The 12,329-nt window shown below is 46.1% G+C and overlaps 1 protein-coding gene across 1 annotated transcript in view; it reads right to left on the bottom strand.

Moving 5' to 3' along the window:
- The window catches only part of si:ch211-152p11.4 (regulator of G-protein signaling 3), a 20,624-nt gene extending 10,393 nt beyond the window's left edge, over positions 1-10,231 (bottom strand). The window contains exons 1-4 of the mRNA XM_064979529.1: positions 9,645-10,231; positions 7,751-8,466; positions 6,365-6,423; positions 4,170-4,300 (exon numbers count right to left, since the gene is read on the bottom strand). Coding sequence (XP_064835601.1) covers positions 4,170-4,300; positions 6,365-6,423; positions 7,751-8,275 — 715 coding nt within the window. The 5' untranslated portion in view covers positions 8,276-8,466; positions 9,645-10,231. The remainder of the gene's footprint in view (positions 1-4,169; positions 4,301-6,364; positions 6,424-7,750; positions 8,467-9,644) is intronic.
- Between the last annotated feature and the right edge of the window lie 2,098 nt (positions 10,232-12,329).

Raw genomic sequence — 12,329 nt, 5'->3', positions numbered from 1 at the left:
GCTTTGCTTCTTAATATAAATCCGCTTTGCTTCTTAATATAAATCCGCTTTGCTTCCTAATATAAATCCGCTTTGCTTCCTAATATAAATCCGCTTTGCTTCTTAATATAAATCCGCTTTGCTTCTTAATATAAATCCGCTTTGCTTCTTAATATAAATCCGCTTTGCTTCTTAATATAAATCCGCTTTGCTTCCTAATATAAATCCGCTTTGCTTCCTAATATAAATCCGCTTTGCTTCCTAATATAAATCCGCTTTGCTTCTTAATATAAATCCGCTTTGCTTCTTAATATAAATCCGCTTTGCTTCTTAATATAAATCCGCTTTGCTTCTTAATATAAATCCGCTTTGCTTCTTAATATAAATCCACAAGTGTTCTATTAGTTTGTATTTCTTACATCTGCAAACAGCTAGTTTACACTTTCTTTGCAAGTTGTCACTAAATCATGTTAGCAGCTAATGTTAATCGCTAGTTAGCTGACTAGCTAATAACATGTACTGAGTCAGAGTAAATGTAGCTAGCTAATACAGCCTGATACCAGTACCGGTGGAGGCCTAAATCAGCATGTTTGTGTAACAGTATCTTCTAAATCAAAGTGGAGCTGGCAAATCGCAATTGCAACACTTGGTTAAAAATATCATGCAGCCTTACGTGGCAATGTGGAAATGATCTCATTTTAGATCAACGTTTGGTTGAAGTTTGATTGAACAGTATTAAACAATCATAATGGAGAAAGCCCCATTGCTTTCTAAAGCAATCAGATTTGAGTAAGCCCCATTACATTCTCAAACAATCATAATGGAGAAAGCCCCATTACATTCTCAAACAATCAGAATTGAGTAAGCCCCATTACATTCTCAAACAATCATAATGGAGAAAGCCCCATTACATTCTCAAACAATCAGAATGGAGAAAGCCCCATTACATTCTCACACAATCAGAATGGAGAAAGCCCCATTACATTCTCACACAATCAGAATGGAGAAAGCCCCATTACATTCTCACACAATCATAATGGAGAAAGCCCCATTACATTCTCACACAATCAGAATGGTGAAAGCCCCATTACATTCTCACACAATCAGAATGGAGAATGCCCCATTACATTCTCACACAATCAGAATGGAGAAAGCCCCATTACATTCTCACACAATCATAATGGAGAAAGCCCCATTACATTCTCACACAATCATAATGGAGAAAGCCCCATTACATTCTCAAACAATCAGAATGGAGAAAGCCCCATTACATTCTCACACAATCAGAATGGAGAAAGCCCCATTACATTCTCACACAATCAGAATGGAGAAAGCCCCATTACATTCTCACACAATCAGAATGGTGAAAGCCCCATTACATTCTCACACAATCAGAATGGAGAAAGCCCCATTACATTCTCAAACAATCAGAATGGAGAAAGCCCCATTACATTCTCAAACAATCAGAATGGAGAAAGCCCCATTACATTCTCACACAATCAGAATGGAGAAAGCCCCATTACATTCTCAAACAATCAGAATGGAGAAAGCCCCATTACATTCTCACACAATCAGAATGGAGAAAGCCCCATTACATTCTCACACAATCAGAATGGAGAAAGCCCCATTACATTCTCACACAATCAGAATGGAGAAAGCCCCATTACATTCTCACACAATCATAATGGAGAAAGCCCCATTACATTCTCACACAATCATAATGGAGAAAGCCCCATTACATTCTCACACAATCAGAATGGTGAAAGCCCCATTACATTCTCACACAATCAGAATGGAGAATGCCCCATTACATTCTCACACAATCAGAATGGAGAAAGCCCCATTACATTCTCACACAATCATAATGGAGAAAGCCCCATTACATTCTCACACAATCATAATGGAGAAAGCCCCATTACATTCTCAAACAATCAGAATGGAGAAAGCCCCATTACATTCTCACACAATCAGAATGGAGAAAGCCCCATTACATTCTCACACAATCAGAATGGAGAAAGCCCCATTACATTCTCACACAATCAGAATGGTGAAAGCCCCATTACATTCTCACACAATCAGAATGGAGAAAGCCCCATTACATTCTCAAACAATCAGAATGGAGAAAGCCCCATTACATTCTCAAACAATCAGAATGGAGAAAGCCCCATTACATTCTCACACAATCAGAATGGAGAAAGCCCCATTACATTCTCACACAATCAGAATGGTGAAAGCCCCATTACATTCTCACACAATCAGAATGGAGAAAGCCCCATTACATTCTCACACAATCAGAATGGAGAAAGCCCCATTACATTCTCACACAATCAGAATGGAGAAAGCCCCATTACATTCTCACACAATCAGAATGGAGAAAGCCCCATTACATTCTCACACAATCAGAATGGAGAAAGCCCCATTACATTCTCACACAATCAGAATGGAGAAAGCCCCATTACATTCTCACACAATCAGAATGGAGAAAGCCCCATTACATTCTCAAACAATCAGAATGGAGAAAGCCCCATTTACAAGTTATTTCACAGTACCAGTCCAAAGTGTGTACACTCCTACTCATTCAATTATTTTTTTTCTTCATTTTTGCCATTGTAAAATAATAGCGAAGTCATCAAACTATGAAATAACACATATGGAATCATGTCAATGCATAACTCATGAAGCAAATTTAGAACTCGTATTATTTAAAAACATAAAATACTGTCTTTTTCTGGGTGGTGGAACTACCACCCTGTTTCCTCTCCTCATTCTAGTATATTTTCTAATTACTCTCCCCTCTAGAACCTAATCAAGTAGCTGGCGCCAGATTTTAGTTTTCCGTAAAAAAAAAAAAAACTTTGCTACGGTGTGCAGTAATGAGTCTACTATCAGTCTACTTACTCCGACTGGCCAGGAGGGAGGCCTAGTCTACTGGCCAGGAGGGAGGCCTAGTCTACTGGCCAGGAGGGAGGCCTAGTCTACTGGCCAGGAGGGAGGCCTAGTCTACTGGCCAGGAGGGAGGCCTAGTCTACTGGCCAAAGCGGGAGTCCTAGTCTACTGGCCAAAGGGGGAGTCCTAGTCTACTGGCCAAAGGGGGAGTCCTAGTCTACTGGCCAAAGGGGGAGTCCTAGTCTACTGGCCAAAGGGGGAGTCCTAGTCTACTGGCCAGGAGGGAGGCCTAGTCTACTGGCCAGGAGGGAGTCCTAGTCTACTGGCCAAAGGGGGAGTCCTAGTCTACTGGCCAGGAGGGAGGCCTAGTCTACTGGCCAAAGGGGGAGTCCTAGTCTACTGGCCAAAGGGGGAGTCCTAGTCTACTGGCCAAAGGGGGAGTCCTCGTCGACTGGCCAAAGGGGGAGTCCTAGTCTACTGGCCAAAGGGGGAGTCCTAGTCTACTGGCCAAAGGGGGAGTCCTAGTCTACTGGCCAAAGGGGGAGTCCTCGTCTACTGGCCAAAGGGGGAGTCCTCGTCTACTGGCCAAAGGGGGAGGCCTAGTCTACTGGCCAGGAGGGAGGCCTAGTCTACTGGCCAAAGGGGGAGTCCTAGTCTACTGGCCAAAGGGGGAGTCCTAGTCTACTGGCCAAAGGGGGAGTCCTAGTCTACTGGCCAAAGGGGGAGTCCTAGTCTACTGGCCAAAGGGGGAGTCCTAGTCTACTGGCCAAAGGGGGAGTCCTAGTCTACTGGCCAAAGGGGGAGTCCTAGTCTACTGGCCAAAGGGGGAGTCCTCGTCTACTGGCCAAAGGGGGTGTCCTAGTCTACCGGCCAGGAGGGAGGCCTGGTCTACTGGCCAGGAGGGAGGCCTGGTCCACCGGCCAGGAGGGAGGCCTAGTCTACTGGCCAGGAGGGAGGCCTAGTCTACTGGCCAAAGGGGGAGTCCTAGTCTACTGGCCAAAGGGGGAGTCCTAGTCTACTGGCCAAAGGGGGAGTCCTAGTCTACTGGCCAAAGGGGGAGTCCTAGTCTACCGGCCAAAGGGGGAGTCCTAGTCTACCGGCCAAAGGGGGAGTCCTAGTCTACCGGCCAAAGGGGGAGTCCTAGTCTACCGGCCAAAGGGGGAGTCCTAGTCTACCGGCCAGGAGGGTGGCCTGGTCTACCGGCCAGGAGGGTCGCCTGGTCTACCGGCCAGGAGGGTGGCCTGGTCTACCGGCCAGGAGGGTGGCCTGGTCTACCGGCCAGGAGGGTGGCCTGGTCTACTTACTCCGACTAGCCAGGAGGGCGTCCAGCGACTCAGCCCACTTATCCAGTTCCTCCCGGCTGAACTTGACCTTGCTGTGGCCCACCTGACTCCATTGGCGAAGGAACGGGAGGCGGGACCGCTGCTCTTTAACACTGGAGAGGAAGGGAGAGAGGAAGAGACAGGGGAGACATGGCGAGAGGGGGAGACATGGCGAGAGGGGGAGACATGGCGAGAGGGGGAGACAGGGAGAGAGGGGGAGACAGGGAGAGAGGGGGAGACATGGAGAGACATGGCGAGAGGGGGAGACATGGAGAGAGGGGGAGACATGGAGAGACATGGCGAGAGGGGGAGACAGGGAGAGACATGGAGAGAGGGGGAGACAGGGAGAGACATGGAGAGACATGGCGAGAGGGGGAGACAGGGAGAGACAGGGGGAGACAGGGAGAGACATGGCGAGAGGGGGAGACATGGCGAGAGGGGGAGACATGGCGAGAGGGGGAGACATGGCGAGAGGGGGAGACATGGCGAGAGGGGGAGACAGGGAGAGAGGGGGAGACAGGGAGAGACATGGAGAGAGGGAGAGACATGGCGAGAGGGGGAGACAGGGAGAGACATGGAGAGAGGGAGAGACATGGCGAGAGGGGGAGACAGGGAGAGACATGTAGAGAGGGAGAGACATGGCGAGAGGGGGAGACAGGGAGAGACATGGAGAGTGGGAGAGACATGGCGAGAGGGAGAGACATGGCGAGAGACATGGAGAGAGCGAGAGACAGGGTGAGACATGGAGAGAGACATGGAGAGAGGGAGAGACATGGCGAGAGGGGGAGACAGGGTGAGACATGGAGAGAGACATGGAGAGAGGGAGAGACATGGCGAGAGGGGGAGACAGGGAGAGAGGGAGAGACATGGAGAGAGGGACAGAGGCAGAGACATGGCGAGAGGGGGAGACAGGGAGAGACATGGAGAGACATGGCGAGAGGGGGAGACATGGAGAGAGGGGGAGACCGGGTGAGGGTTGACAGTTAGAGGGGAGTGGTGAGGAGAGAGGGGGAGACAGGGAAAGAGAGAGAAAGAGAATGAGAGAGGGGGAAAGAGAGAAAGGAGGGGTAAGGAGACAGGGGGAGACAGGGAAAGGGAGAGACAATGAGAGGTAGAGAGAGACAGGGAAAGAGGGGGGGTAAGGAGAGAGGGGGAGACAAGGACAGAGAGACAAGGAGATAAGATAAGACAAGATAAGAGTATGTTTTGGTGTGGATCTGATTCCATGATGACCCCACCCTCATTTCCACAACTGGTTGGCTCAGTATCATTACAACCTCAAGGGTGGCATCTTTCCAAAGGGAACTTCTTACTGTACATCCCAAATGGCACCCTATTCCCTGCGTAGTTCCGTATGGCACCCTATTCCCTATGTCGTTCCGTATGGCACCCTATTCCCTGCGTAGTTCCATATGGCACCCTATTCCCTGCGTAGTTCCATATGGCACCCTATTCCCTGCGTAGTTCCGTATGGCACCCTATTCCCTGCGTAGTTCCGTATGGCACCCTATTCCCTGCGTAGTTCCATATGGCACCCTATTCCCTGCGTAGTTCCGTATGGCACCCTATTCCCTGCGTAGTTCCGTATGGCACCCTATTCCCTGCGTAGTTCCGTATGGCACCCTATTCCCTGCGTAGTTCCGTATGGCACCCTATTCCCTGCGTAGTTCCAGAAGGCACCCTATTCCCTATGTCGTCCCAAATGGCACCCTATTCCCTATGTAGTTCCAGAAGGCACCCTATTCCCTATGTAGTTTCCTCTTTGAAAGAAACCTCATCCCCGTGCTATTGGCCACAGTGGAGGAAATGTACAGAGCGATTGCTAAGACAGTTACTGAATACCAATGAAGTGACGAGGATATGTTAGTATATCCGTGTGACATCAGTGTTGAAGATCAAAACATTTTTTTTCTTCCCCCAAACGGACTTTGGATTACCATCGGAATGCAATGCCCAGGCACGTTGATGAGCTTACCGGTCTTTCTGCTCTTTCTGCTGTTACCGGTCTTTCTGCTCTTACCGGTCTTTCTGCTCTTTCTGCTGTTACCGGTCTTTCTGCTCTTTCTGCTGTTACCGGTCTTTCTGCTCTTTCTGCTCCTACCGGTCTTTCTGCTCTTTCTGTTCTGGGTTAAAATGAATGATCGGAATGCAATGCCCAGGCACGTTGATGAGCTTACCGGTCTTTCTGCTCTTTCTGCTCTGGGTTAAACAGGTTGGAGTGTGACGAATGGGGACTCTGAAAATAGAGACACGATTAGTTTATTTCCAAATTTAAATCATCGGCATGTGTCGCACACTAACAGGCAGGCAGGCAGGCAGGCAGGCAGCACACACACACACACACACACACACACCTCAGCGGTATGACCTCCTTGGTTTTAGGCCCAATCGTAATGTATCATTTAAGGAAGTTCTGTTTGAGCAATATTTCTCTGTCATCGTCACCATAAGAAAACATGCAGCGTTGCCTCTGGGAAGGACTGTGGTTGAACTCAATGTGTGTGCCAACCAACATACATGGGGAATAGGAGAAGGACTTGTCACCACCAAACTTGGTATTCATTGCTTTTGCCATTTAGCAGATCAGATGCTATTATACAAAGGATAAAATTATGGATTTTAAGAGCGCTTAATGAGTTACGCATAATTTCAATCAAATGTTGAATATATGACTAAAAATGTAAATGTGTGCTGTTGAGATTGAATATGAAATCCTTTATTCTGTCTTTTACTTTGACTTATGATACTTAAGTATATTTAAAACCAAATACTTTTAGACTTTTACTTAAGTAGTATTTTACTGGGTGACTTTTACTTGAGTCATTTTCTATGAAGGTATCTTTACTTTTACTCAAGTATGACAATTGGGTACTTTTCCCACCACTGGGTGCAGGACACTACAGGGGGTGCAGGACAATACAGGGGGTGCAGGACACTACAGGGGGTGCAGGACACTACAGGGGGTGCAGGACACTACAGGGGGTGCAGGACACTACAGGGGGTGTATTTGTTTAGCTCCTGCTGTGCTCCGGGAGGGGTAGAGATTTCACCAGACTCTAATGAAATGGTCTAAAATGTGCAAACTCTGCTCACTCAGTGGTAAAGCTAGAACTAATGTAAAACTAGAACTTATGTAGAACTAATCTAGAACTAATGTAGAACTAGAACTTATGTAGAACTAATCTAGAACTAAAACTTATGTAGAACTAATCTAGAACTAATGTAGAACTAGAACTTATGTAGAACTAATCTAGAACTAATGTAGAACTAGAACTAATGTAGAAATAATGTAGAACTAAAACTTATGTAGAACTAAAACTTATGTAGAACTAATGTAGAACTAATGTAGAACTGATCTAGAACTAATGTAGAACTAGAACTAAGCTAGAACTAAAGTAGTCAAAAGCCATCACATACAAGCTATTCATTCCCATACAATAGCCTAACACATCCATTACCAAACAAGCTATTCATTCCCATACAATAGCCTAACACATCCATTACCAAACACACGGTCAGAGACCACTCCTCTAGTGACCCTGACCTCCCACATCACTCTTTACCTGCCCAAACAGGCTCTTCAGATGTAGCTTGGCTGCTGACAGCTTGGCTCTGGCGTGGGACCGTTGCTGTGACTTGAAGGAAAAGGGGCTGGAGTCAAAGGTTGAGTACGAGGGAGATGGCGGAGGCCGGTCGTGCCTGCCCACGCTCTCTGTGCTGCCACTCGAAGTCGCCGGCGCCAACTGGCCGTCACTGTACGCCCTGCATCCTTCGCTGAGGTTCACCACTCTCAGATGACCCTTACCCTCTGGCCTCCCCAGTTCTGTGACGTTCTCCACGCTGACGCTGTGCTCCTTGCCCAGCTCCCCCCTCCCCGGTGTCCTCCCAGGGCTGGCCTCAGGCTCCAGGATGATGGGCGAGGGGGGGAGAGAGGTGGTTCGCCCATCCAGTTCGTCCTCCCCCAGGTGGGGGGTGTAGGTGCCTGACTCCCCGTCCCGGCTGTGGTAGTTCTGGTCCTTAAGCTCCACCTTCTTCCACGGCAGGAAGTCCATATTCAATAGGGACCCCTCGGAGCTGAACCGGCGCATGATGGCAGCGACCGCCGGAGGGAGGGAGACTTAAGGAAGGATGGATGGCCGGATGGAAGGAAGGAGGGATATAGGTGCAGGTAGAGAACCAGAGAAGGGAAGCCAAGCGGGTATGGGAAATGGATGAGAGAGAGAGAGAGAGAGAGAGAGAGAGAGAGAGAGAGAGAGAGAGAGAGAGTCTGGAGGAAAGACTGCAGCAAAGAACAGTGTGTAAAAGGAAACAGAGACGGGAGGAAGATCAAATCGGACAATCACAGAAAATGTAGAAATTCATCAGGGGCACGGTCTACCGTTTCATATCATAGGTACACTTTTACAGAGTTAAGTCTGCAAGCTGCTGAGTCAAAGCCAGGCACTCTGACATGCTCACAAGTCTGTACAGCTACAGGTAGAAACACAGGGCCGAATCCCAAAAGCTACCCTATTCCCTAAAATAGTGTTCTACTTTTGAACAGAGACGGCCCAAAAGCTACCCTATTCCCTAAAATAGTGTTCTACTTTTGAACAGAGATGATGAGTATGTATGATCAGGAGCACCATGTCCGTTGCTGGCGAGTCCACGCCACATTTAACGTGAGCTCAGGAGAAAGCGCCCACCCCCGTGATATTCACGTGACATATTGAAAGCACCTATTAGTTTTCAACTGAAATGAAAAGACCTCAACATAAATGTGTAGGCCCCTTGGCTGCCATAATTAGATACACTTTAGCCACACCAGTCTACTGATGCGTGTTCAGATTTGTACTGATTTGAGTGCATTGTCTCCCTGCAACTTGACCCAGATCTAAATGACATACAGTATTGTGACAAAAGATCACATGCGAGTGAGACTGAATTTATTTAAACAGCAACATGTATTCTCCATGTTATGTTTTCAACATTGTGTATTAAAGTAATAACTCTTAAATCAAATTGTATTGGGTCACATACACGTGTTTAGCAGATGTTATTGCGGTAACATCTGCTAAACATTTAGTGTTTATCTTAGGTATAAATAAAATCTTTAAAACCTGGGCTGCCGATAAGGCATTTACATGAGTGTCAGGTAGCCTAGTGGTTAGAGCATTGTCGCGAGTTCGAATACCCCAGCCAACAAGGGTTGTGTGGGAGGGGGGAGTCTGTCGATATGCCCTGGAGCAAGGCATCTACCATCATTTGCTCCAGAGGTACTGTACTATGGCTGACTCTGTAAAGCTAAATTTCACTGCACCTATCCAGTGTATGTAACATAACTGTTGAGACGGCTGCTGACTATTTTAAACAGAAGTTGTATCTCAATCTCACCGGAAGGGGAGTTTATTAACTCCCTCTTGTAAACACTACAGTGTAAACAAACAAAAAAGATCCGGGGGGGGTAAAATGTATTACCTCGATGTCCTGCGGTTACTCTGCCACCTGTGCTTTCATGACTTCGGTTCCAAAGAGTTCTCTGTCCCGGGAAGTAAGTCCTCTGTTTGAACCATATGTTAAGTCTCAGTTCGATTAGGTTTGGTTTAGCTTGAGCGTCTCACTTGTGATTTCGGACCGTTGCCAGGTGTGTATTCACTAGAAACCAAACGGAAGAAAATGGAACGAAACGGGGAAGGACCTTCCTAAATGTGCCTATTGAGAAACTCCCGTTTCCCGTTTGGAATAAACGATTTTCGTTCCAAAACGTTTTGGACTAATGATTACACCCCTGGCAAGAAGCGGATTCGCGGACGCCCACTCTCTCTCTCCCTCCACCAAGTGCTCTCAATCGTTAACGGTGTCTTGACGCTTCATGTGTTACCGAATAGCTGCAAATAAATAAAAAGCGGACCGACACACGAACGAAATTACTAGCACCGAGAAAGTTTCTCTACCTCAAACTTCACGCAGAGCTGTTTTGTAATTATTTCACACGTGAATGACCCAGAAGCGCCTCTTGTCTGTGTCGCCACCAAAAACTCCGTCTCAGTTTGCCGTTGTCACTTGGAGCATAATTCGCATAATTGTAGGTGTGTCCAGGAAAACCGCAATGAACCACTTTGGAAGGACTCACTGGGGTGGGCTTGCTATGAGTGGAATCATTAGCTATGTTTCCGGGTAACTTGTCCAGTTATTTTTTTGTTGTTGTTGTCTACATTTAGAAAGTTTGCATAGAAACTAGATGCAACAATAGCCTGCTAGGGTGCGGTTCCATTAACAGCTGAAATGTGTACCTTTTTGGACAAATTCACATAGAAATGTGGGTTATAGATCTGTCATTATCATTGAAATCAAATCTAAGAAATGGTAGATATGTTCTATCCTCATATGTCGAGCACAATCTATTGTTGTAATGCTTTCAAAGACATTCCTGATTGAGTAATGCAATTATCCAGTAGACATACTCATGCATACACCACTCAAGAGCATGATAACTACACAGATAATGTTCATCCCACTACATGCCAATTCTCTGCTACAATCAGTATTCCGCTATCCCTGAGTTCCCTGGCCCTAAACCAACCATGAGAGAGAGAGAGGAAAAAAGAGACAGGCGGTGGACTAGACTACTCTGATAGTGTCCATTCAACAGTTCAGTGAGCTCAACGCTGATGCTCCTTATCCAACTACCACCCTAGACAAATTAATTATTTCACATAATATAACTCTAGGTAAATGTAAATATTTAAACAATCCTCAAGGGGAAAAATGAGTTGCATAATCATTGTGTTGTGTGCATATCCGAGGTTCTGTGGTAGGTGGATGAGCAGAGGGAGATAGCTACACTCTCTGAGAAGAGTCTTTCAACATCGACCACAGGCAACACCACAGACAGCGTGTTCATACATGTTTCCAAGTCTACAATCACTGTACTTGGGGTTACGTTTCCAAAGCAGACGGGGTTTTGAAGTTACAGAGTGTAGTGAATTTGACATGTATAGAGATGGCGTTCCCTCTAGTGGTAGACTGGCCACTCTACACACTGAAATTGTGATGTCAGATGGCGCTTTTGTCGTTTGGAGGAGGTCTGCCCTGCATCGTTATGCTTGCCTTTGTTGTTATCATTGAGGCTGAACGGATAGTGTGTGTAGTTAAAATGACATAAAGATCATCACGTAGATTTAACCTGGCTAGATATTGTTGCTTTACTGCTGCTCTTTAACTATTTGTTACTTTATTTCTTTTTTTTTGTGGGGGGGTATTTTTCTTAACTGCATTGTTGGCTAAGAGCTTGTAAGGTAGCATTTCACTGTAAGGTCTACCTACACCTGTTCTATTCGGTGCATGTGACAAATACAATTTGATTTGATAACTTAGTGACCTATCTTCCTCTGAGTGTTTTGCGTTGTTAGCTTGTCAGCTAGCCTAGCGGTTGTTAACTTCATTGGCTTGTCAGCTTGCTTAGCTTTTGTTAACTTCATTAGCTTGTCAGCTAGCTTAGCCTTTGTTAACTTCATTAGCTTGTCAGCTAGCTTAGCCTTTGTTAACTTCATTAGCTTGTCAGCTAGCTTAGCGGTTGTTAACTTCATTAGCTTGTCAGCTAGCTTAGCGTTTGTTAACTTCATTAGCTTGTCAGCTAACTTAGCGTTTGTTAACTTCATTAGCTTGTCAGCTAGCTTTGCGTTTGCTATCTTCATTAGCTTGTCAGCTAGCTAGTTAAGTGGCTTGCTAGTTCAAATGAAGAGGCTTCCCGGAGTCGCCTCTTCACTGTTGACGTTGAGACTGGTGTTTTGCAGGTACTATTTAATGAAGCTGCCAGTTGAGGACTTGTGATGCATCTGTTTCTCAAACTAGACACTAATGTACTTGTCCACTTGCTCAGTTGGGCCTCCCACTCCTCTTTCCATTCTGGATAGAGACAGTTTTGCTCTGTTCTGTGAAGGGAGTAGTACAAAACGTTGTACAAGATCTACAGTTTCTTGGCATTTTCTCACATGGAATAGCCTTAATTTCTCAGAATAAGAATAGACTGATGTGTTTCAGAAGAAAGTACTTTGTTTCTTTCCATTTTGAGCCTGTAATCGAACCCACAAATGCTGATGCTCCAGATACTCAGCAAGTCTAAAGGCCAGTTTTACTGTTTACTTCTTTAATCAGAACAGC

This window comes from Oncorhynchus masou, chromosome 12 (genome assembly GCF_036934945.1).
Source record: "Oncorhynchus masou masou isolate Uvic2021 chromosome 12, UVic_Omas_1.1, whole genome shotgun sequence".
NCBI lineage: Eukaryota > Metazoa > Chordata > Actinopteri > Salmoniformes > Salmonidae > Oncorhynchus > Oncorhynchus masou.
The sequence above is the reverse complement of the archived record's forward strand: the minus strand, read 5'-3'. Positions and strand labels throughout refer to the sequence as shown.